Source organism: Phocoena sinus, chromosome 2 (assembly GCF_008692025.1).
Source record: "Phocoena sinus isolate mPhoSin1 chromosome 2, mPhoSin1.pri, whole genome shotgun sequence".
Classification (NCBI taxonomy): Eukaryota; Metazoa; Chordata; class Mammalia; order Artiodactyla; family Phocoenidae; genus Phocoena; species Phocoena sinus.
Window position 1 is genome coordinate 143491646 of NC_045764.1, and position 27011 is coordinate 143518656.

General features: G+C 39.6%; 2 protein-coding genes across 3 annotated transcripts in view; both read left to right on the forward strand.

Moving 5' to 3' along the window:
* Positions 1–4018, forward strand: part of FAM71D (family with sequence similarity 71 member D) — a 29234-nt gene extending 25216 nt beyond the window's left edge. The window contains exon 8 of the mRNA XM_032624329.1: positions 3901–4018. Coding sequence (XP_032480220.1) covers positions 3901–3923 — 23 coding nt within the window. The 3' untranslated portion in view covers positions 3924–4018. The remainder of the gene's footprint in view (positions 1–3900) is intronic.
* Positions 4019–21119: 17101 nt separating this feature from the next.
* The window catches only part of MPP5 (membrane palmitoylated protein 5), a 102789-nt gene continuing 96897 nt past the window's right edge, over positions 21120–27011 (forward strand). Inside the window, exon 1 of one of the 2 annotated variants that reach the window (XM_032620838.1) lies at positions 21120–21338. The gene's annotated coding sequence lies outside the window, so the exon portion shown is untranslated. Of the gene's footprint in view, positions 21339–21437; positions 21897–27011 lie in introns of those variants that run through there. The other variant, XM_032620847.1, reaches the window with a different exon arrangement.

The window sequence follows — 27011 nt, forward strand, 5'->3', positions numbered from 1 at the left end:
GAGGAGGACAGAGTTTGGGAGGCCACATGACTAGGAGGTAGTGAGTCCATGAAGCAAGCTGGGAAAAGGAAGAAAATCTGCAAGGAAAAGGTGAAGAAATCAGCTATGAAACACTGAACTGAGAATCAAAAGCCCTAGGTCTGAGTCCTAACTGCACTTCCTCTGTTTCATGAATGCATCATTTAATCTCTCTGGGCCTCAGTTTCCTCAGCTATCAAATGTGTGTGCATATGGGTGGGGGAACGAGGAGGGCACGACTGGCTGTCTCAAGGCCCTTTCTGCTGCTGTGATTTTCTTAGCTCCTGTTTGAGGTCCTGGTGGCGCATCTATGTAAATTTACCAGGCAGCTTGAAATGGGGCTCTGGAAATCAGGAGCTGAGGAAAGATACAGCAAACGTGCGGTGAAATTCCCCTCTTGCACTTGTTAAATCACGAAGACGGTACGATATACACGTTTGGCATGCAGTTTTCACGAAGTATTAATTATTTTCCCTGTTTGTTTTCTTTCATGTACTTTCTCATTCTTCCCGCTTTCCTTTCCTATATCCTCTCGCTTTTCCTTACTTAGGATTGTACAGTTTTTCACTGTTCCCTCTGATTAGCATTTCTTTCCCCCTTATCACACTCTTCTGAATCACTTCTTTTTTCCCCTTTCACACTCAACACTCTTCACCCCAAGAAAAGCAAAGATCGGTAGAATTTTAATCCCTTGTCCCATTGAATTTAGACTGAATGTAGACGGAAAGTGAGTTTGTAAATCTGATTTCTATTCTAGGCAGGAGCCAGAATAATAACTGCTCCCACGGCAGTAAAACAAATTGCTGTTTCTATTAGCCCCATCAGATTCACATTCACATAACTCCTGGGCAGGGCTAGTTGGGGACCATGGTCTCCAATTCATCTCTCCAACCTCTCAGCAGTTTGAAAGAATGACACTTCTTCTCCTTTTTGAGTAAGGTTTTGGGTAAAGTGGCACTGCAAATGTACTGTTTTTATGAAAAGGCTACAAGGCAGGGCCCAGGCTAAACCCATCTTCTCTGGATCTGGGTCCATCTTTCTCCTTTATTGACTTTCAATTTCTTACCTTTCTAAGCTTTATTCTCCTTAACTTTGCTGATTTCTTTACAGTGAGCCCAAACAATAGGTTTATCTATAATCCCGTGTTATTTTTCCAAGATGGAAAGAAATGAGACAAAGGATAGAGATTCAAGAAATAAGAAAAAGAGGGCTTCCCTGGTGGCGCAGTGGTTGAGAGTCCGCCTGCCGATGTAGGGGACACGGGCTCGTGCCCCGGTCCAGGAAGATCCCACATGCCGCAGAGCGGCTAGGCCCCTGAGCCATGGCCGCTGAGCCTGCGCGTTCGGAGCACAGGCTCCGCAACGGGAGAGGCCAGAACAGTGAGAGGCCCGCGAACCCCCACCAAAAAAAGAAAGAGGGAACTCATTTAAGAAATACTGGGAGTCCTCCCCTCCCCCACCCATCTTTCTTTTCCACTGTCCTCTTAACTACCGCAAATCAAACCCTTGGAATCCTAAGCAGCCAGGTTCATTCTCTGTTTATGAAACCAGGGCTAAAAAGAAAAAGAGTGGGAGAAACTGAAATTTAACAATGGGCTCCATCGGAAAGAATAAAGACATTTTTGATGAGGAGGTTGGAACATCATTTGAATTTAAGACTCAAATTTAAGTTCTCTCTCCTTCTGTGACATTTTTCTCTCCTGTTTTTGGCTTTTTTCTCTCCTCACTTCCTCTCTCTCTCTAGTGACCTCTCTTCCACCTTGTCCCAGTATTTTCTGGCTCTCTCCTCTCCTGTCAAATCCTCTTCTAATTTCCTCAGTCTTGTGCCTCATCTGTCCTCCCTTTCTCAGGGGAATACATGTGAGGAAAGGAAAGTAAAACAAGAAAAGGCCAATGGAAAAAAACAAGTAAGACAACCTAAAGGTAATTTTTACAATTATAAGTCTATAGATATAAATGACAGACATGACTTTTTCACAAAAAGCTGTCAATAAACTGAATCTTTTAACATTGAATCTTATTACTTCTATTATAGTAACAATAGAGGTGGAATGGAATATTGAGATATTGTTGTGGCTTCTGCTCTAGAATCAACCAGGGGTCAAAATGTAACATCAGCACAGGGCAAGAAGGCGCTTCAGGTGAGGCACTGGCAGGGAATTACTTGCTACTGCTTTTACAGTGATTCCTTTCTCATTGCTACCTTCCTCTTTGCTCCCTTATCATACTCTTTCCCAACCTGCTTTCTCAGATTAGCCAACACAGCCAAAGCCTCTTACTTTCATACCAAAATTATACAAATATCCACAGAGTGCCTGCAGGGCTGCCATGTACAGTTGTGCAGATTGGACACTGCACAGAGTTGGGGGTCCCATTCACGTTGCAGTCTCAACTTGCACAGCCGTATGCGGTGGCATACAGTATTCTAAATGTCTTTGAGACACTAGCTTTACAGTGAGTTACTTATGAATGAAACTTCTCTCAGTTGCCTCTCCCAATATAGCTAATGCTGTGTGAGTGTGTGTGTGTGTGTGTGTGTGTGTGTGTGAGAGAGAGAGAGAGAGACTGTGCATGTGTGTGTGTGTGCATATGCACACACATGCGTTTATGGCTGAATTCACACAATTGAAGGGAAGTTTGGTGAAACAGGGGTGGCTTCAGCAGGAAGCACATGCCCATCCTATCAGGGCTCTGATGATGGAATTGAGGTGCCTACCCTCTTTTCCGCCTTTCTGTCACTCTGCCATCAAAGTCAGTTTAGCATTTGAGCACTGAGTTTATTAACAGGGCCCCACCCAGATGCACACCATGGGCCAGAGATAAGGCACCAGAGAAAAACAATGTGGCCAAAAAATAACAAATGTTCACACACCATAATCCCCTGGCCTTCACATACTCTCCTTAGTCTGTGCTGTTCTTTTGTCACTCCTTAGTAGTGTTTTTAAGAGCATACACTATTAAGTATGCTCTTAACAGTGTTCTATGGTGGTGGACAGTGAAGGGATGGCATTCAGGGTGATATGCTGATTCCTATACCCACCTAGGGAGAGTCCCAAGCCCAGCTATTTCTCAATATATTATAGCATTTAGAGAGAGAAGTTCCTTTAAAAAGCTAACCCAATATTCTACAGTGATTTCATCCTTTCATTGATATATTCTATAACATGAAATTTCAAATATTGTGGTCTCATTAAGAGAGATCTACAAATGCAAAGAAGGGCAAAAATGATGATATACATAACGTATTTAAATCTTGACTTCAGAAATTCAAAAAGTGGCTCCCAAATATTTAAATTGTGAGTCGCTAATACATGGGAAAAGGTAGATGATTTTTTTATATGGTGAAAAAAGTTTGCTACTAATAAAGACTTCGTATTATTATAACTGAAATAATGTGAAAGTTACTTGGCCCCTTATTTACAATGAGCATAAATTATGTGTATGTAAATCTCACATATATATGACTTATTTCAGGACTCAGTTTAGCATAGATCAAGAACTTGCAAATAATTCAATGACAATATCTATAAGTCTTAAAGAATAAAAGCCCATAATTTTAATCTTGACTTTTTGATTTATTAGATTATTACATGGTAGAAATAACTTTTAAAAAACAAAGATTTTAAGAAATTAAGAAGTTCCTTTAATATTGCATCAACTTCTAGATTTAAAAAATGAGATCTTACCTGTCCAAGGATATTTATTGTTATATTAAGAAGAAATGCTGTATTGTATTATAAATGTAATTTTACTTATTTCAATCACTTATTCTACTCATGTTTAGTTACTTTAAGTTTTATACTTAACAGTAATAACTTTAAAAGATTCTGTATTTCAGACTTTTGAATTAATTGAACTGACTCCATCTTTTTTTCTTTGCCAGATAAATACAAACTACTAAACTAAAAAACAAGCACAGCTCAGGAAATAACAATCGAAGGAAGGGAAAACAAAGCAGTGTCTTCCATGTGGCAGAAATAAAGGCTACTACTGATCATTAAGCATTTAATCCATGTCAATCTAATTTCTTAAATCTTAATTACTGTCATTGTGCGTACCGATTTTTTTTTTTTTTTTTTTTTTGCTGTATGCGGGCCTCTCACTGTTGTGGCCTCTCCCATTGCGGAGCACAGGCTCCGGACGCGCAGGTCAGCGGCCATGGCTCACGGGCCCAGCCGCTCCGCGGTATGTGGGATCTTCCCGGACCGGGGCACGAGCTCGTGTCCCCTGCATCGGCAGGCGGACTCTCAACCACTGCGCCACCAGGGAAGCCCGTGAGTACTGATTTTAAAATAAGTAGAGAACTATACAAACTATAAGATTTTCAATTCATAAACTCACTTTTATCTGTAGAGCTTCTTTTCTTTGAGGTTGTTGGATAAATATGTTATGCTCTTTGGTTTTACTTTTTCTCATTTGGACATTAGCCCACCACTGTGTTGTTTCTAACATTGGGCACTCTGGGGTCCTTGAAGGTGGGACTTCTTTCCGTCTTTGTGTTCCAGTGAGCAGCTGGCCTAAGAGGCAATACTTAGGGAATCAATGAATGCCATTTTCAAACAGGTTGTTTTAAACTCTCTACACTTTTCCAAGACATTCGTATCATATAAGCAAACAATCCTACTCCAGATATTTACTCAAGAAAAATAAAAACATGTTCCCCATAAGACATATGTTCAAAACAAGACTTATACACAAACTCCCATAGGAGTTTTGTTTATAATAACCAAAATCTGAAAACAACCCAAATACCCGCCAACAGAGAAACAGTTCAACAAACTGTGGTACTGTGTATTCATACAGTGATACTAAATAACAACAGCAAAAAGAGATGCAACAACAACAATGAAGTCAGATACAAAAAGAATACATACTATATGATTCCATTTATATGAACATTGAGAAGGTAAAACCAGTTTATAAAGACAAGTTAGATCAGTGGTTGCATGGGATCAGGGTGGGCTGGAAGGTATTGACTGCAAGGTGGTAAAGGACACTCTTTGAGGTGAAGGAAAGTTCTATATCTTGACTGGTAGTGGTAGTACATTGGTGTATACCAATTGGTAGTACAGTGGTAGTACACTGGTGTATGCATTTATCTAACTTAACACTTTAAAGTGGGTGCATTTTATTGAATATAAATTATACCTCAATAAAACAATTTTTTTAAGGCAGTACCATATTTTTTTTTTTGCGGTACACTGGCCTCTCACTGTTGTGGCCTCTCCCGTTCGGAGCAACAAGCTCCGGACACACAGGCTCAGCGGCCATGGCTAATGGGCACAGCCGCTCTGCGGCATGTGGGATCTTCCCGGACTGGGGCACGAACCCGTGTCCCCTGCATCGGCAGACGGACTCTCAACCACTGCGCCACCAGGGAAGCCCAGTACCATATATTTATAGAAGAAAAGAAACTCAAGGTAGTTCAGCCTGAAGTTGCAAATTTTTATTAGGTTTAAACATACACACACACACACACACACACACACACACACACACACACACACACAAACTTGCTTGCTCTTAATAATGTACTGCATTTTTTTCTTAAAAATAGGTTTTTGGTCAAAGAAAGTTCATAAATATTCCATAAATGGGTTGTTTCAACTTTCTGCAATATTCATTATTTTTTGTTATATAACACGTAAGACAGGTTTATAATATTTACCTAAGGTTTTAGAATTTCGTACCAGTACTCCTTTATATTATTTTCCATATCGTCCTGCTGTAAAAATAGTTCATGGGATAGCACATTGATTCCTTAGTACAGCACTGTCCAGTAGAATTTCTGTGATTATGAGAAGCTCAATATCTGTGCTATCTAATATGATCAGCATAGCCTTAGAACACAATTCTTAAGACAATGCCTATTATAAGGAAAAATATGTTCATGATTCATTCTACTTTAAAACAAAAATATTTTAAACTATACTTTGGAAATCTTTCAATAAAATGAGCGTGATATTCCCTGTGGATGGATAAATAAGTGTTACCTATAAATACCAGATATTAATCTTGAGCATAACTGGCTATCAACTGTCAATGGTCTGTTAACGTCAATATTTAAGGAAAATTCAACTAAAGACCAATAAGCTAATTATTAATACATGGCTGATGCAAGTGAGTGCAGTGTTATCTTTCTAGGAAGCAGATGATCTCCATGATTTAGACATAAAGTCAGTCCTTGAATGTATAATATTTGTTAGAAGAGCCTTTAGATATAAACAGGCTGAGCCATCAGAAGTGCACATTTGTCCTTTGTCACTATTACTGCTACAGGACTCCGAGCCACAGAGACAGCCCTTACCTTCCCTGCTACTGGCACCACTGCGTGGGACCAGGACAAATTAGGGGTGTCCCAGATTTTCTGGCTAGAGAACTAGTGTGAATACTACAGGAAGCAATCAATTCCTACAGTAATAAGTTTTAACTTGGAACACATTTTCTGATGCATTGGTGAAGTTCTGTAGGAGCAATATTATGGATCAAATAAGGTGTTTTGGTTTTGGAACTGATATAAAAACCTCACCATCATAATTTGTCTGTTATTTGAGAGATCCTTGTATCTTTAAATATATCAAGCAGATCTAGATTTTGCAGGGCAGAATGTCTCTGTGGCTCACTGAACACGTAAATAAAGCCTTCTTACTAGGGGAAAAGCAGCATGACTTCTGAAAGGGAGACTCATGCCACAGGAATCTATCAAAGTTCACTAGAGCTAAGTCTGTGTGAAAACAAGGGCAACTTTATAGAATTTTAGAGTATGAATTTATTTGAACTGTTCACAGCTTTTGACAACGTGCCATATCAGAAATGTTCTGCTATGTGTGGAAAGCAGCCCTGCTGTGGGAGTATGACACTTCCTATGCTCACAAGAAAGGAAATAAGGGGCTTCCCTGGTGGCACAGTGGTTGAGAGTCTGCCTGCCGATGCAGGGGACATGGGTTCGTGCCCCGGTCCAGGAGAATCCCACGTGCCACGGAGCGGCTGGGCCCGTGAGCCATGGCCGCTGAGCCTGCGCGTCCAGAGCCTGTGCTCTGCAACAGGAGAGACCACAGCAGTGAGAGGCCCGCGTACCGCAAAAAAAGAAAAAAAAAAAAAAATAGGAAATAAGGATCTTCTGCAAGAACTGGAGTACGTCCTGGGTGGGTTTGGGAGAGAGGCAAGTAATACAGCTATTGTTAGAGGGAATGTGGACACAGACAATAGACTGTGATAATGCTTTGAACATTATTTGATTTTATCTACCTGATCCTCATGGTCATTGCTCAGAGGAGAGTAAAAAGCTCAAGGCTCACAGATAAAATATTCCTCAGCCCTAAATATGTTCACATGTAATTTATTGATGCCCAAAGTACTTATAAAGTGTTAGATTACCTGGTGGTTTTAAAAATATGTCCACAGATGCTTGGTACTCCTTCCTTCAAGAGTTGGAATCTGTTGCCTTTACCTTGGGTATAGGCTGGATTTAGAGGCTTGCTTCAAGAGGATAAAGTGGCAGTGATGGAGTGTGGTTTTGGAGGCTAGGTCATAAAAAGGCCCTGCAGTTTCCATCTTGGTTGTTTCTCCCTTGGATTGCTTATTCTGGGAGAAGTCAGCTGTCATATCCTAAGGAAAGGTCCACATGGCAAGAAACTAAGGCCCCTAGCTAACAGCTATGTGAAGAAAATTCCTGGAAGCACTTCCTCCCGTCCTAGTCATGCCTTCAGATGACTGCAGACCCAGCTGACATCTTAACTGTAACCTTAGGAGAGACCTTGAGCCAGAGCCACCCAGCTGAACTAAGCTCCCGGTCTCCTAACCCTCAGAAACAGATTATATTTGCATGTAATTTTGCATCACAAAATCTCAGCCTTAATTCTACTATTAGAAGAGCTTGTCTTTCTGGGTATATTTTATATGAGAATTTCTAGATGTTTTGTGAAATATGTTAACATGTTTTGGACACCTTTTGAAAGAGCTCAATTTTCTCATTAAAGCTAATAATTCAAATGTAAGAGAAAAAATAACATAGCATAAAGCAAAGGTAACTATTAATCTTCTAATGCTTTACAAGGGGTCAGCTCTTTTCACTGCTAAACATAATTTGCTAAAAGATAGTTTTCAAGGAATAATTGTTAAACTGTGATTTTGAATAATGTCTTTGACTTCTAGGTTACCAGATGAGAAGAAACAGGAAACTCTCAGAGTTTCTGCATACTTTCAAGAGCCTTTAAACATGTGGTTGATGTAATAGATGTTTACAAATTATATATTTTTTAAGTTAGAAAAAAAACCCCAACAGTTAGTTCATACATTTAACCATGATCCTAGGTATATTCATTTCCTATTCTAGACTTCAAAGAAAAAAAGGCAGTGCATTTTTATTCTTGTTGCCAAACTGTTCTCAGCTCTTCTGTGCCCTGAACCGAGATCACAAGGCTTGGGGTACTCCTGTTTGCTACTCCACCCTCTAGCATTTGATTCAAGTGTTATCCAGGTGCTATGAGGCCTGAAAGCTTTCAGTCTAAGTACTTGGTTAGTCAGGCCCTGGCACCAGCTTCACACTATTTACTTTTACTTGATTTAAAACAGTTTATATTCTCAAATATGGTTTGAAAAATTCTTCTAAAATATACTCTGGAAAAAGGGGGAAAAAGATACCTTTTTTTTCTCAGTGGCCCTAAAGTGTCCACTGTGGTACTCTAGATCTCTCATTCAACCCAACACATTTTTTAAAACTTAGTTGAGGGCAAATGCGTATTCTGTTTCTCCTGGAGTCTATCACATATCAAAGTTAGGACCTGTCCATGAGAAAGAAGTTTGTAAAGTCCCAGATATATGTTTCCACTGAGTTTTTGCAAATTCCCGGTTAGAACTATCTCCTCTATGTGATCTGTAATTTCCATCAGAAACTCCCTTCCCCTATCCTGTCTCATGGCAGGGGTATATACGCTCTGAACTGACACGTCCATTAAAGGGTCACACACATAATAAACTCTTATAATCTGTCGGACGTTAGAAACAAGATATCTAAGCTTGTCAGAGATTTGTGTAAGTTCAGAAGTGAAAGTTAAGTGCAATGAATTAGTTATATCTATTACTACCTTTGAAGGAGATTTTTGCTTTCTAATTCTCAACTTTATCAGATAGATGAGGATTTATTTTATAGCAAATGGAATGACCCATGAAGCACAGGAAGGAGGTCGTGAAGAACAAATAGCTTTCTCTTTCTTTTTTTATTTGTTATACTGTCTCCCTCCCTCAACACAGAGTACTACCTAAGAGCAAAACCAATCATCTTTAGGCAGAATTTATTTCTAAGGCTAGTCATAGGCCAAACATTTGACAAAGCTGAAGTTTTTCTTTGACCCTTTCATCATCATCCTTATTCCACATACTCAGATCTATTTCACTCATTCATTCATCAAATATTTATTGAGTACTAGTTAGAACTATCTCCTAACTATGTTAGGAACTATTTTAGATACTGGGGAATCTAAAAATTAGTAATGGTGAGTAAATAGACAAAGTCCTTGCCATTACAGTCTAGTTTGGGGAGACAGATAACAAATATGCAATATGTCACACGGTGAATAAATACAATGAAAAATAAAGTTAGGGAGAAGGGATAAGGCGTGCTGGTGCATGAGAGATATTCTAGATTTTATCTAGAATAAGACAGGTCTCACTGATAACGTTTGAAATGTGACCTAAAGGAAGTGAGGGAGAGTAAGCATATGGAGATTGGATGTTTCAGGCATAAGAAATAGCAAATGCAAAGGCTCTGAGGCAGAAGCTGTTGGAATATGTGAGGAGCAGCAAAGATGCCAGTGTGGCTGGTATGAAACGAGAAGGAAAAGTGTAGTAAGAGTTGAGGTCAGGGAGATCATGCCAGGCTATAGGCGACTAAGCAGAACAGTGACTTGATCTCACTTTTATTTTAGCAGGTTCACTGTGGCTGTAATATCTAGAAGAGAAAATACGGGTGGGAAGAGCATATCTCAGTAATCTAGGCAAAAGATGATGATGTCTTGGAGTACAGTGGTAGCAGTGGAGTTGGTGAGAAGTGGTTAGAGTCTGGAAACTTCCCTGGTGGCGCAGTGGTTAAGAATCCGCCTGTCAATGCAGGGGACATGTGTTCGAGCCCTGGTCCGGGAAGATCCCACATGCCTCGGAGCAACAAAGCCCGTGTGCTACACTACTGAGCCTGTGCTCTAGAGCCTGCGAGCCACAACTACTGAGCCCACATGCCACAACTACTGAAGCCCATGGGCCTAGAGCCCATGCTCTGCAACAAGAGAAGCCACCACAATGAGAAGCCCGTGCACCGCAATGAAGAGTAGCCCCCGCTCACTGCAATTAGAGAAAGCCTGTGCACAGCAACGAAGCCCAACACAGACAAAATAAATAATTTATAAAAAAAGTGGTTAGCGCCTGGAAACATTTGGAAGGTAGAAATAAAAGGATTTCCTGACGGATCAGAAGTTCAATTGTAAAGAAAGCCTGAACAACTGGAATAGTGGCATTACCATATACTGAAATGAAGAAAGCTGGATGAAAATGAAAGTTTGACATGTTAAATTTGTAATGCTCATTAGAAATTCAAATGGAGATGTTGAGCCAACAGTTGAATAGGTGATTCTGGAGTGTAGGCAGAAGTTCAGGCTAGAGATAAACTTAGAGTTTATGGTGTAAAGATGGAATTTAAAGCCACTGAGACTAGAAAAAATCATGTAGGAAATGAGTGATAAAGAACATGATAATATGAATAAGGACAAGTAGTTGTTTTTCCTTGTACATCTCTCTTAGTGCCTCTAAGAGTCCTGTGTTAGACAGGGTTCTTCAGAGAAACAGAACCAGGAGGGTGTGTGTGTTTGTGTGTGTGTGTGTGTGTGTGTGCGTGCGTGTGTGTGTGTGTGTGTGTGTGTGTGTATGAGAGAGAGAGAGAGAGAGAGAGAGAGATTTATTTTAAACCTTGGCTCATGAGCCTGGGGGTCTAGTGAGTCCAGAGATACAGGGTGCGTGGGCAGGTGGGCAGGCTGGAGACTGAGGGAAGGGCTGATGTTACAGACAGGGTCCAAAGGCAGTCTGGACAACAGCATGGCTGGGCTGGACTTTCTTCACTGTGAGATTTAGGAAAATCTGGCAGAGTAGAGATGGCGGAGTAGAAGGATGTGTGCTCACTCCCTCTTGTGAGAGCACCCGAATCACAAATAACTGCTGAACAATCATTGACAGGAAGGCACTGGAACTCACCAAAAAAAGATACCCCACATCCAAAAAAAAAAAAAAAAAAAAAAAAAAAGATACCCCACATCCAAAGACAAAGGAGAAGCTACAATGAGATGGTAGAAGGGGCGCAATCACAATAAAATCAAATCCCATAACTGCTGGGTGGGTGACTCACAAACTGGAGAACACTTATACCACAGAAGTCCACCCATGGGAGTGAAGGTTCTGAACCCACATCAGGCTTCCCAACCTGGGGATCAACAATGGGAGGAGGAATTCCTAGAGAATCAGACTTAGAAGGCTAGTGAGATTTGATTGCAGGACTTTGAAAGGAATGGGGGAAACAGACACTCCACTCTTCGAGGGTACACACAAAGTAGTGAGGACCCAGGGGAAGGTGCAGTGACCCCATGGCAGACTGAACCAGACCTACCTGCTAGTGTTAGAGGGTCTCCTGCAGAGGTGGGAGTGACTGTGGCTCAGCATGGGATCAAGGACACTGGAAGCAGAAGTTCTGGGAAGTACTCCTTGGTGTGAGCCCTCCCAGAGTCCACCATTAGCCTGACCAAAGAGCCAGGTAGGCTTCAGTGCTGGGTCACATCAGGCCAAATAACCAAGGGGGAGGGAACAAGTTCCACCCATCAGCAGACAAGCAGATTAAAGTTTTACTGAGCTCTGCCCACCAGAGCAACACCCAGCTCTACCCACCATCAGTCCCTCCCATCAGGAAGCTTGCACAAGCCTCTTAGATAGCCTCATCCAGCAGAGGGCAGAGAGCAGAAGCAAGAAGAACTACAATCCTGCAGCCTGTGGAACAAAAACCACATTTACAGAAAGACAGACAAAATGAAAAGGCAGAGGACTATGTACCAGATGAAGGAATAAGATAAAACCCCAGAAAAACAACTAAATGAAGTAGAGATAGGAAACCTTCCAAAAAAGAATTCAGAATAATGATAGTGAAGATGATCCAGGACCTCAGAAAAAGAATGGAGGCAAAGAAAGGGAAGATGCAAGAAACGTTTAACAAAGACTGAGTAGAATTAAAGAACAAACACCTGGCTTCCCTGGTGGTGCAGTGGTTGAGAGTCTGCCTGCCAATGCAGGGAAACGGGTTCGTGCCCCGGTCCGGGAGGATCCCACATGCCGCAGAGCGACTGGGCCCGTGAGCCAGGGCTGCTGAGCCTGCGCATCTGTAGCCTGTGCTCTGCGACGGGAGAGGCCACAATGGCGAGGGGCCCGCATACCGCAAAAAAAAAAAAAAAAAAAGAACAAACACCTAGAATAATTAAAGAACGAACAAACAGAGATGAATGATACAATAACTGAAATGAAAAATACACTAGAAGGAATCATTAACAGAATAACTGAGGCAAAAGAACGGATAAGTGAACTGGAAGACAGAATGGTGAAATTCACTGCCACATAACAGAATAAAGAAAAAGGAATAAAAGGAAAGAAGACAGCCTAAGAGACCTCTGGGACAACATTAAATGCAACAACATTCACATTATAGGGGTCCCAGAAGGAGAAGAGAGAGATAAAGGACCTGAGAAAATATTGGAAGAGGTTACAGTTGAAAACTTCCCTAGCACGGGAAAGAAAATAGCCATCCAAGTCCAGGAAGCACAGAGAGTCCCAGGCAGGAAAAATCCAAGGAGAAACATGCCAAGACACATAGTAATTAAACTGACAAAAATTAAAAACAAAGAAAAATTATTGACATCAACAGGGGAAAAATGAAAAGTAACATACAAGGGAACTCCCATAAGGTTAACAGCTGACTTCTAACCAGAAACTCTACAAGCCAGAAAGGAGTGGCACTATATACTTAAAGTGATGAAAGGAAAGAACCTACAACCAAGATTACTCTAACTGGCAAGGATCTCATTCAGATTCGATGGAGAAATCATAAGCTTTACAGACAAGCAAAAGCTAAGAGAATTCATCACCACCAAACCAGATCTACAACAAATGCTAAAGGAACTTCTCTAAGCAGGAAACACAAGAGAAGAAAAAGACCCACAAAAACAAACACATAACAATTAAGAAAATGGTAATAGAAACATACATATCGATAATTACCTTAAATGCGAATGGATTAAATGCTCCAACCAAGACACAGGCTCCCTGAATGGATACAAAAACAAGAGCCGTGTATATGCTGTCTACAAGAGAGCCACTTCAGACCTACGGACACATACAGACTGAAAGTGAGAGGATGGAAAATGATATTCCATGCAAATGGAAATCAAAGGAAAGAGGAGTAGCAATACTCATATCAATAAAATAGACTTTAAAGTAAAGAATGTTAAAAGAGACAAGGAAGGACACTACATAATGATCAAGGGATCAATTCAAGAAGAAGACATAACAATTATAAATATAAATGCACCCAACATAGGAGCACTTCAATACATAAGGCAACTACTAACAGCTATAAAAGAGGAAATTGACAGTAACACAATGATAGTGGGAGACTTTAACACTTCACTTACACCAATGGACAGATCATCCAGACAGAAAATTAATAAAGAAACACAAGCTTTAAATGACACAATAGACCAGATAGAGTTCATGGATATTTATAGGACATTGCACCTGAAAACAGCAGATTACACTTTCTTCTCAAGTGCACACAGAATATTCTCCTGGATAGATCAAATCAAGCCTTGGTAACTTTAAGAAAATTGAAATCACATCAAGCATCTTTTCTGACTACAACGCTATGAGATTAGAAATCAACTACAGGGAAAAAAAAACCCGTAAAAAACACAAAAACATGGAGGCTAAACAATACGTTACTAAATAACCAAGAGATCACTGAAGAAATCAAAGAGGAAATCAAAAAATACCTAGAGAAAAATGACAATGAAAACACAATGATCCAAAACCTATGGGATGCAGCAAAAGCAGTACTAAGAGGGAAGTTTATAGCAATAGAATCTTACCTCAAGAAACAAGGAAAATCTAAAACAATCTAACCTTACACCTGCAGGAACTAGAGAAAGAAGAACAAACAAAATCCTAAGTTCGTAGAAGGAAATCATAAAGATCAGAGCAGAAATAAATGAAGTAGAAACATATAAAACAATAGCAAAGATCAATAAAACTAAAAGCTGGTTCTTTGAGAAGATAAACAAAATTGATAAATCTTTGGCCAGACTCATCAAGAAAAAGAGGGAGAGGACTCAAATCAATAATATTAGAAATGAAAAAGGAGACGTTACAACATACACCACAGTAATACAAAGGATCGTAAGAGACTACTACTCTATGCCAATAAAATGGACAACCTGAAAGAAATGGACAAATTCTTAGAAAGGTATAACCTTCCAAGACTGAACCAAGAAGAAATAGAAAATATGAACAGACCAATCACAAGTAATGAAATTGAAACTGTGATTAAAAATCTTCTAACAAACAAAAGTCCAGGACCAGTTGGCTTCACAGTTGAATTCTATCAAATATTTAGAGAAGAGCTAACACCCATCCTTTTCAAACTCTTCCAAAATACAGCAGAGGAAGGAATACTTCCAAACTCATTCTACAAGGCCACCATCACCCTGATACCAAAACCAAATAAAGATACTACAAAAAAAGAAAATTACAGACCAATATCACTGATGACTATAGATGCAAAAATCCTCAACAAAATACTAGCCAACAGAATCCAACAGCACATTAAAAGGATCATACACCACGATCAAGTGGGATTTATCCCAGGGATGCAAGGATTCTTCAATATACACAAATCAATCCATGGGATACACCACATCAACGAATTGAAGAATAAAAACCATATGATCATCTCAATAGATGCAGAAAAAACTTTTGACAAAATTCAACACCCATTTATGATGGAAACTCTCCAGAAAGTGGGCATAGAGGGAACCTACCCCAACATAATAAAGGCCATATATGACAAACCCACATAAACATCATTCTCGATGGTGAAAAACTGAAAACATTTCCTCTAAGATCAGGAAAAAGACAAGGATGTCCACTCTTGCCATTATTATTGAACACAGTTTTGGAAGTCCTAGCGACAGCAATCAGAGAAGAAAAGGAAATAAAAGGAATACAAATTGGAAAAGAAGAAGTAAAACTGTCAGTCTTTGCAGATGACGTGATACTATACATAGCAAATCCTAAAGATGCCACCAGAAAACTACTAGAGCTAATCAATGAATTTGGTAAAGTTGCAGGATACAAAATTAATGCACAGAAATCTCTTGCATTCCTATACACTAACAACAAAGCTTCAGAAAGAGAAATTAAGGAAACACTCCCATTCACCATTGCAACAAAAAGAATAAAATACCTAGGAATAAACCTACCTAAGGAGGTAAAAGACCTGTACTCAGAAAACTATAAGACACTGATGAAAGAAATCAAAGGTGACACAAACAGATGGAGAGATATACCATGTTCTTGGATTGGAAGAATCAACATTGTGAAAATGACTCTACTATAACCAGTGGCATTTATTACAAAACTAGAACAAAAAATCTTAAAATTTGTATGGATACAAAAAAGACCCCGAATAGCCAAAGCAGTCTTGAGGGAAAAAAATGGAGCTGGAGGAATCAGATGCTCTGACTTCAGACTATACTACAAAGCTACAGTAATCAAGACAATATGGTACTGGTGCAAAAACAGAAATATAGATCAGTGGAACAGGATAGAAAGCCCAGAGATAAACTCATGCACCTATGGTCAACTAATCTATGACAAAGGAGGCAAGGATATACAATGGAGAAAAAAACAGTGTCTTCAGTAAGTGGTTCTGGGAAAACTGGACAGCCACATGTAAAAGAATGAAATTAGAACACTCCCTAACACCATACACAAAAATAAGCTCAAAATGGATTAGAGACCTAAATGTAAGACCAGACAGTATAAAACTCTTAGAGGAAAACATAGGAAGAACACTCTTTGACATAAATCACAGTAAGATCTTTTTTGATCCACCTCCTAGAGTAATGGAAATAAAAACAAAAATAAACAAATGGGACCTAATGAAACTTAAAAGCTTTTGTCCAACAAAGGAAACCATAAACAAGACAAAAAGACAACCCTCAGAATGGGAGAAAATATTTGCAAACGAATCAAGGAACAAAGGATTAATCTGCAAAATATATAAACAGCTCATGCAGCTCAATATTAAAAAAACAAACAACCCAATCCAATAATGGGCAGAAGAGCTAAAAAGACATTTCTCCAAAGAAGACATACAGATGGCCAAGAAGTACATGAAAAGATGCTCAACATCACTAATTATTAGAGAAATGCAAATCAAAACTACAATGAGGTATCACCTCACACCAGTTAGAATGGGCATCATCAGAAAATCTACTAACAACAAATGCTGGAGAGGGTGGGGAGAAAAGGAACACTCTTGCACTGTTGGTGGGAAGGTAAATTGATACAGCCACTATGAAGAACAGTACGGATGTTCCTTAAAAAACTAAAAATAGAGTTACCATATGACCCAAGAATCCCACTACTGGGCATATATCCAGAGAAAACCATAATTCAAAAAGACACATGCATCCCAATGTTCATTGCAGCACTATTTACAATAGCCAGGTCATGGATGCAACCTAAATGCCCATCGACAGATGAATGGTTAAAGCAGATGTGATATATATATATATACAATGGAATATTACTCAGCCATAAAAATGAATGAAATTTGGTCATTTTTAGAGACATGGATGGATCTAGAGACTGTCCTAAAGAGTGAAGTCAGTCAGAAAGAGAAAAACAAATATCGTATATTAACGCATATATGTGGAACCTAGATAAATGGTACAGATGAACCAGTTTGCAAGGCAGAAATAGAGACAGAGATATAGAGAACAAACGTATGGACACCAACGGGGGAATGTGGCGGGGATACTGGTGGTTGTGGGATGAATTGGGAGATTGGGATTGACATATATACACTAATATCTATAAAATAGGTAACTATTAAGAACTTGTTGTATAAGAAATAAATTAAATTAAGAAAAAATTTAACAAAACTAAGCCAAATGATTAAATATATCATTACAATAAATGATTTTGATGACTGAATGAAAAAAAAAGAATAAGGACAAGTAGTTAATGCATACAGTGTCGGGCACTTTTCTAAGCACTTTACATATACATTTCATTTAGTCCCTATAACCACTGGAGGTAGCTAATTTTATTATTCTCAATTTATAGATGAGGAAATTGAGTCTTAGAGAAATTAAGTAACTTTCTTCTGATTAAACAGCTAGTAAATGTTAGGGCTGTTTGTTCAATCCCAGGCAGACAGAGAAGTAAAATATTCCATGTGAGAGCCCTGGGACACTCCAACTTTTAGCATTCAGGGGGATATAAAAAAGAACCAGCGAAGGAGACCGAACAGGAGGATGCAGTGGGTAGGACAAGAAGCTAGAGTGGTACTTCGGGAGCCCAGAGGATAAAATGGAGAAAATGCTCAACAGTGTCAAACGCTGCTGGCAGGTCAAGGAAGATGAGGACTGAGCATTGACCTTTGCATTTAGGAAAGTTGCTCTTGAGAAAGGCTGTTTTGACTCAGTGGTGGAGTTAAATCTCAATCAGAGTGAGTGCAAGAGAGGCTAGAAGAGGCATTAGAGTTCAGCTCTTTGGAGTTGAGCACAGGTACCACTCCAGACTCAGTCTCAGACAGGTATTCACATATGGATATGAATCAAAGTGACAGGTGAGATTAACACACTAACAAAATAGAGATTTGATTGGGAGCTTGGTGAGGAAAAGATGTGGGTCACTTTATAGCCCTTTTTCAAGGAGAACAAATTTGATTTCCTTTCTCTTGGCATTCAGTCTTGGACTTCCCTTCATTAGAAAAATTTCCAACCTCCAAATTTGCCTACTACCTCTCTCCAAAATAAAAATTTTCCTGGGTCATGTTTTATTTATATATACATCTTCAGCCTAGCAAAGGACCAGCTAAGAAGGGTACAAATAAAAGTGTGATAAATGACTAATATCCTATATATTGAATATCCTAGCCTGAAGTTATTGTAGACTACTTGCTGTTCCCATATGAGCCCATGTTTGTCTCTGTGGACTGTACTCAGTCATTCAAATTGATTAAAAATTTTATATCTATCTTTCTAAAGCCATGTGTAAGATCTCGGTTTTCCTATTACTGTGGGTATTTTCATTGTAGTTTACTCTCTGTCCCTCTCTCTACCCCCCTGTCATTAGAAGCTAGTAAAGTTTCTCTTAGTATAAGACTACCTTTCTCTAAGTCCATAGAGCACCTTATTTTCATTTACCATATTTTCCCTTGTATCTTACCTATATGAACTTGCCTTACTTTTCCCTTTCCTCACCTTTTTATAGTCCAGGACAGGAGCTGTCACATGTTTTGATTCCCTATAGCCCAGTTCTAAGCACATAGGAAGTACTCAGTATACATATTTTAAATTAATGAGTGAATATTTATTGAAGTCAATTGAGTCGAATGATACTGACCTATACTGAATGATACTGATGCTAGCTGCAGACAGTGGGACCTCCCGTTCCACATGGCAACAACTGCAGAGTGTTCTTAGCTTAGGGACATAATATTTTTAGGTAGGTTTATGAAAGGTTAAGAAGTACTATAAAATATCAAAATAATAATAACTAAACCCAATTAAATTAGAAAAGTTCATGGTTTGTTGGTTTGCTTTCTGGTTTTTTTTGCATTGATAAAAATTTTAGATATTTGTTTAATAATTAATGTACCTACTAATTTGTTGTTTCATAACTTCTCATATCTGAATCAGTGAGTATTCTTCTTTTAATTTACATTATTTCTGATCATCTGGTTCATACAATTATAAGGTGATTAGGTTATTATTTTCAGTTATGAAAACTCAGATTTCACTAGTACACAGAGGTGATAAGACCAAAGGGATATAATAGCCTTAGTTAAGAATTTCACATATAACCGTTAACGAATCTTGAAAACTGAGATTTCAGACCTGCTGAAAATATCTGAAATGCAATATTAATATATTTCCCCCAAGCCTTTAATGAAATAAACAGCACAACATTTTATTACATCAACATGTAATAGAAGCTGTTGTCAGATGATAGACCGAACAGATGCCAAGATGAGGAAGGAGGAAGGGTATTTACTATGGTTACTCTGCACCGTTCACTTGATTTTACAGTTTGGCTTTCATTATTCATCCAAAGTACTAAGTTATAAATTTGCCAGGGTGATTCAGTGGGTAAAGTGCCTTCTGACAGGAGGGTTTAAACCACAGGTTGCCCATTTCATTCTATTTTGGGATGAAGATTATATTTTCTTAACTCCCTATGCTATCCATGTTAGATTACATACGCAGAGGCTTCCAGAATCTTAAAACTAGAAAAAAGAAAAAGTTGTTAACTTGTTAATTTACACATGAGAAAATTTAGGCCCAAGAAACTTGTCACGCACCCATATCACAGAACTAGTTAATTTCAAAGCTGAAACTCAAATCCAATCACCTTGCCTCCAGTTTCTATACCTTCCATTCTTGTATCTTTCATTTTTTGCACACGAGACCAGTAATTTGAGTGATTTTGGGATTCCGGGAATGGCTCTATTAACCAGAGAATAAATTTTTTATTTGCCATAGGTTCTACCCTTTTTTAAGATGAAAATACCTTTAGAAAGTAAAAATAATAACATTTGTATAGCATTTCACAAAGGAATTTCCACATATTTTGAGGTCAGTAGCTGCTATCTCAGAGAGTTGTCAGCATTTTATTAGGACGGGGCTGTGTGACAGAGGAGTCCAAGCAGCTGGGGAAGCAAGGCTAGGTAGCTGCAGGGTTCATTTGGGTGGGGTCTTTTGCAAAACTGCTTGAGGCCAGGCAATTGGAAGGCATGGGTAGAGAGACTACTTTATAAGGAGGCCGTTTCTTTGAACAGCTAGATCGGTGGTTCTCAAATGGAAGTGAGTTTGTCCCCCAGAAGATCTTTGGCAACGTTTAGAGGCATTTTTGAGGGTCACAAATGGGGGTAGTGGTGCTGTTGGTATCTAGTGGGTAAGAGAGCAGGGGTGCTGCTACACATCCTAAATTGCACAGGACAGTCCCCAAAGAAAGAATTATTTGGTCCAAATGCCAATAGCGCTAAGGTTGAGAAACCCCGAGCTAAAGGGGAAAAAAATTCATTGAGGAACCAAAGGAAATTTCTTGAATTATTACTTACTTTATGCATTTAAGAACTTAGAAAATGAACTAGATCTCTCTTCACACACACGCAAACCTTTTTTTTTTCCTTTTTGGATATGGCTGTTTCTAGGGAATCCTGAAGACTGTTTATCTGGATTTCCTTGCGTTGGATGTGGGTTGAGCCAGGGACTTGAGTTTTGTGAAACAGCTGTGGCCCTTGGCACCTTCCTGTCTGGTTTTCAGAACTCGGTCCTACGTACTAGCTTTGTGGCGTCTTCCGTGGTAGCAGAGAATTCTTTTGTGGGACACTACACACATCCAGGTGTTCAGGTATGTCGTGGTTCTTTTTTACACAAATGTTATATTGTGTGATGTGTTTCACAGGAGTCGCCTCAAGAGGAATCAGATTTTCTTCAGGAGCTGACAGACATTCAGGGAGAGAAGAAAGGTCTGCAAGAGCGTTAACCCGCCCATTGCGTCTTAAGGAAACCTCACGTCCTCCCACAACCTGGCCCGCAGACTCAAGCCGAAAGCTGTTCCCCAGCGACTGAGGGCGAAGAACTTCGCTTTTTCCACTTGAGGCGCACGAGTGCGTGTGCGATCCGGCCCCCGGAGTTGCGGAGCGGTCCAATGAGCGGGCCCTTTCTCCGCGCCGGCTCGGGATTGGGCGAACCGCGCCAGGCTCTCTGCCTAACAGCGCCGGGAGCGCGTGCGCGGTCTCGAGGTGGAGTCGCTGGAGGCGGCGGGGGCGGCTGCGGCGACTGCGGCGACTGGCGGTGGGGCGGGGGCGGGGACTAAGGATTGTGAGGTGGGGAATCGCGAGTTTCTGGATTCTTTATCCGGTATTTTAAGTGCCGCGGGGGAACTGTCGTTTCTGCAGTGTTTGGGAGAGGCCAGGGCGGGAGAAGCGGCGGCCGCCGTGGCGCGGAGGTAAGAGGCGGACCGGCAGCGGCTCGGTGTGGAGGTCTTAATCAACAGGTCCCAGCGAGCGGCCGGGGGAGGGGCAGCCGGGCTCACCCCCTCCCCCACGCGCCGGGCCCGGGCGGGACCCCGGGCTGCTGCAGGCAGCCGGCGCCGGGCCGGCAGCGGAGGGCGTGAGCCCAACCTTTGTCCCTCGGATGAACGCTGTCTGGCGGTGCCCGCTCCCTCTGGCTTGGTGAACGACTCACCTCGGCGGGGGCTCCTGCCCGGCCGGCCCGAGGTGCAGGGAGGCGCCTTCTCTCTGCGCCCGCGCTCCCGAGTTCGCGACTCTCTTGACTCCCTCCAGGCAGGGTCCGGGAGATCGGCGGGGCGAAGAACACTTTTCTTTAGAAGACGGAATGTAGTTGGCGTTTCTCTGCCCGACTCAGCTGCTGGTATTCGGCTGCTCGCTGCATTCTTTAAACAAATAAACAACTTGCTTCCTCGTAACCATTTTCAAGAAGAGCCTAATCTTCTTCATGGTTTCTGATAATTTACTCTAAGTTTGCAAGGTGAACTTTGAAGATTGTAAGTTGTTTTAAGCTGCTTTTAATGAGAGGCTTTAAACAATCTTTGGTGCAAATTATGTAACTTCCTAATGATAATAACTCACCTCTGTTTAGTTGATTGACATACGGTAAGGTGTTCGAATTTAGGTTTCGGTCGAAAGGTTTTTCTTGGCATTTGGCGCTGAAATTAAAATCTGATAGCCAGAAGGTTTCTAGTAGTACATAGTGTGTGTTTTGTCTCCGTACTCGTTTAGGATTGTGAGAATTTAGATTTGGAAAGCCTGTAGCACAAGAACTTTGAAAGTTTGATTTTAATGACAAGGTGAAAGGAGTTAATATTTGTTTTTTTTAAAGTGTATATGTTAATGATAGTATTCTAATTATGCCTTTGGATTATACCGGAAATTAATAACGTAATAAATTCTGCAATTGGAACAAATGGCATGTTGGTTATTGGTGTCTTTGAAGTATTAGTACTGGGATAATGAAATTGTTAAATAAGCTTTTTGGATTATGAACTACTGATTTTTTACTAGATTCCTGTGGACTTGGCATATTACAATTTTTTTTTTTTTTTTAATTGCTGCGTTGGGTCTTCGTTGCCGAGAGCAGGCTTTCTCTAGTTGCAGCGAGCGGGGGCTACTCTTCGTTGCGGTGTGCGGGCTTCTCATTGCGGTGGTTTCTCATGTTGAGGAGCACGGGCTCTAGGCGTGCAGGCTTCAGTGGTTGTGGCTTGCGGGCTCAGTAGTTGTGGCACGCGGGCTCTAGAGCGCAGGCTCAGTAGTTGTGGCGCGCGGGCTTACTTAGTTTCTCTGCTCATGTGGGATCTTCCCGGACCAGGGCTGGAACCCATGTCCCCTGCCTTGGCAGGCGGATTCTTAACCGCTGTGCCACTAGGGAAGTCCCTATAAGTTTTAAAAGGCTTTTTATACTATTGTAGCAGGTGAAACCTATTAAATTATAATGTAGGAACTCTGTAGGTGAAACAGGCAAAAAATACGGAAAGCAATTTGTCATTTTATCTTTGTTAAAACAAAATCAAGTAAATCTTACCATGTACTTCAATGACTTTTGGCCAGACTGTTCTGAACTTGACAAGGTGGACTCATTAATATTAACTTGTTTAGAATGTTAAAATGCAAAAGGATATGAGGGTTATCCAAGTCAGTAGGGTGAGTTTAGGAGTTTGTATGGTCTTTCTAAATTATTATTATATGATTAAAAAGCTCATCACAGACATGCCAAGAAAGTTGGTCCATTTTTTTGTATCAGTGTTCTTGTTGAGTTGGAAATAATCTTAGTCTTTGTATAGTCTAACCTCTTCATTTTCCAGGAAAAGGAAGGTGAGGTTTATAGACAGACTAGTTAGTGGCAGAGTTGGAACTAAGTGCTAATATGCTTGCCTTCAGATTCCAAGTACAGTGTTCTTTTCACTATATACTGTTGTTAAATAAACAAACCAATAAGTTACCCTTCTCTGATTTTTTTCCATCTTGCATTTTCTTTCCTTTTCAGTTTTAAATAACCACTAACCACAATTAATTCATTCCCTGACTGAAGGGTTGTTTTCAGTTTTTCAATATTTCAAACAATGTTTAATGAACATCCCTGTGCATATCCCCTTGAGCACATTTGTGAAGTTTTCCCTAGAATGAATTGCTGGGCCATAGGTTGATGTGCATTTTCAACTTTACTAGCTGCAGCCAAATTATCCTCTAAAGTTGTAACAATTTACATACCTGCCAACAGTATATGAGTCATCCTTGTCCAAACTTGGAATTGTCAGATTGGCATTGTCAGATTTTTTAATTTGTGCCAATCTGATGGGTGACAAATGATATAATTATTTTCCTTCTTTCACAGAGGTTTTAACTTTATTTTTAATTTATGTGAAGTGAAATTAACTCTTTTGTTGTACAATAGTCTTGACAAATGCATAGAGCTGTGCAACTACCAAAGTCAAGATACACAACAGTTCCAGCACCTGCAATTTCCTTGAGCTGCTCTTTTGTAGTCAGCTCTTCCCCCACCCTTAACCCCTGGCATCTGATGTTGTCTTTCCCTGTAGTTTGTCTTTTCTAGAATATCAGGTAATGGAATCATACAGTGTTAGCCTTTTGAGTCTGGCTTCTTTCATTTAGCATAATACATCTGAGTGGCAGTCCATGTTGTTGGGTGTATCAGCAGTTCCTTCTGTTGTATTGCTGAATGTAGTATTCCATTGTATGGATGTATCACAATTTATCCATCCACCAGTTGAAAGACATTTGAGTTTTTTGTTTGTTTGTTTGGACTATGAATAAAGCTGCTATAAATCTTTGCCAACAGGTTTTTACGTGAACATAAGCCTTCATTTCTCTTGGATAAGCACCTTCAAGTGAAATTTCTGGGAAGTGTATGTTTATTTAAAAAAAAAACTGTGGTGGGCCGAATAATGGCCCACAAAGATGTTCTAATCCCTAGAACCTGTGAATAAATTAGGTTACATGGCAAAGGTGAATGAAAGTTGCAGATGGAATTAATCAACTGACTTTAAAATAGGGAGTTTATCCTAGGATTATCCAGATGCTGTGCTGGTGTATCCTGAAGGTCCTTAAAGGGGAAAGAGAAGATAGAGTCAGAAAGATGTAACAATGAAAGCAGGGACAGAAATGCAGAGTTCTTAGTTTTGAGGTTGGAGAATTTGGGGCACAAGCTAAGGAATGTGGTGGTCTCTAAAAGCAGGAAAAGGCCAAGAAATGGATTAACCTTTAGAACTCCCAGAAAAGACTGTAGCTCTGCCAGCAACTTGATTTTAGCCCAGAGAGACCTGTGTCAGATATTTAACCTACAGAACCTGAGAATAATAAATTTACGTTGTTTTAAGCCACTAAATGTGTGGTAATTTGTTAAAGCAGCATAGGAAACTGTACACTGTAAAACTGGTTTTCCAAAGAGGCTGAATTGTAGTCCCACTGGCAATGTATGAGTGTTCCAGTTGCTTTACATCCTCATCAACACTTGGTATGATCAACCTTTTTAATTTTAGTCACTCTAATAGGTATATAGCAGTATTTCATTGGGGTTTTTATTTGCATTTTTCTCATGAATAATGATGATGATCACCTCTTCTTTGCTTATTTGCCATCTGTATATCTTCTTTGGTGAAGTGTCCAAATTCCAAATCTTTTCCCATTTTTAAATTGAATTTTCTTCTTTTTTTTTTTTTTATTTTTTATTTTTTTTATTTTTTATTTTTTTTTGAATTTTCTTCTTTTTATTTTTGGCTGCGTTGGGTCTTCGTTGTTGTGCACAGGCTTTCCCTAGTTGCGGCGAGCAGGGGCTACTCTTGGTTGTGGTGTGTGGGCTTCTCATTGCGGTGGCTTCTCTTGTTGAGGAGCACGGGTTCTAGGCATGCGGACTCAGTATTTGTGGCTCTTGGACTCTAGAGCGTAGGCTCAGTAGTAGTGGCCCACAGGCTTTGTTGCTCCGTGGCATGTGGGATCATCCTGGACCAGGCCTCAAACCCATGTCCCCTGCATTGGCAGGCGGATTCTTAACCACTGTGCCACCAGGGAAGTCCTGAGTTAATTTTTGTATAAAGAAAGGTTTAGGTTGAGTTTCGTTTATTCAGTTGTTCCATGACCATTTGTTGAAAAGACTATTCTTCTCTATTGAATTGCCTTTGTCTCTTGGTCAAAAACCATTTGACTACATTTGTGTGGGTCTATTTCTAGACTCCTGTGTTCCATTGATCTATTTTTTTTGCCAATATCATAGTGTCTTGATTAATATAGCTTTAAAATTAAGGCTTGAAATCAGGTAATGTGAGTTCTCCAACTTGTTTTTCCTTCAAAACTGTTTTAGCTCTTTTAGTTCTTTTGCTTAAATTTTAGAATCAGCTTGTTGATATATCAAAAAAAATTCTGCTAGGATTTTGATTGAGACTGTATTAAATCTATAGATTAACTTGATAATTGACATCTTAACAAGGTAGAGTTTTCCAATCTATGAACATGGTATTTCTCTCCATTTGTTTAAGTCTTTGATTTCTTTCATGAATGTTTTGTAGTTTTCAACATGTAGATCCTGCAAATATGTATACCTAAGCATTTCAGTTTTTTAGTCCTATTGTAAATGATCATTTTTAAAAACTTGGGTTTCCAATTGATCATTGCTAGTATAATTGATTTTTGTATGTTGACTTTGTATCCTGCGTTTTTACTAAACTCATTTATAACTTTTAGGAGCTTTTTCCTATATATTTCTTGGGATTTGTCTAAGGATATAGTCATGTCATCTATGAATAGCGAAATGTTTCTGGAGATAGTCATGTCATCTATGAATAGAGAAATGTTTCTTTCTAATATGTATGTCTTTTCTTTTTCTTGACTTTGCAGTCTAGGAGTTCCAGTGAGATATTGATTAGGAGTGTTGAAAGGGAACATCCTTGCCTTGTTCACAATCTTAAAGCATTCAGTCTTTCACCTTTAAAATATAATGTTAGATATAGGTCATTTTGTAGATTCTCTAAATCAGGTTAAGGAAGTTTCCTTCTGTTCTGAGGTTGCTGAGGGTTTGGGTTTTTTTTTTTTTAAATCATGAATGGATGTTGAATTTTGTCAGATGCTTCTCTGCATCTATTGAGGTGACCATTTGAATTTTTTTTCTTTAATCTGTTAATATGGTGAATTACACTGATTAATTTTTAAATGTTGATGCAGCCTTCCATGTTTCTGGGAATAACTCCAGCGTTGTTACAAACTAAATCATTTTGGATTATTTTTCTTTGACATTAACATTTTTCTTAAAAATAAACAAGGAAACTGAACATAAGATTTTGTGAACCAAAGTGTTTATAAAGTCAGATAAATCAAGGTATTCATTAACAGTTGTGTAAATTTTACATGTTGGTAGGACTTAAGTTTTCTTGATCTGTCTATACAGGAGTTTATAGACTGTACCACTGGAGGACTCTTCTTTAAAATTACTAAATGGAGAAAGGAAATACTATTTGTGACACTGTAATCAAGCATTCCTCATGCTGGCTTAATTTAGGCAAGTTGTTTAAATGTATTTGGATAGTAAGTATATTTTGAATGAAGATAAAATGATTTAATTAGGAGATTTTTTTTTACTTGGAATGAAAACAACC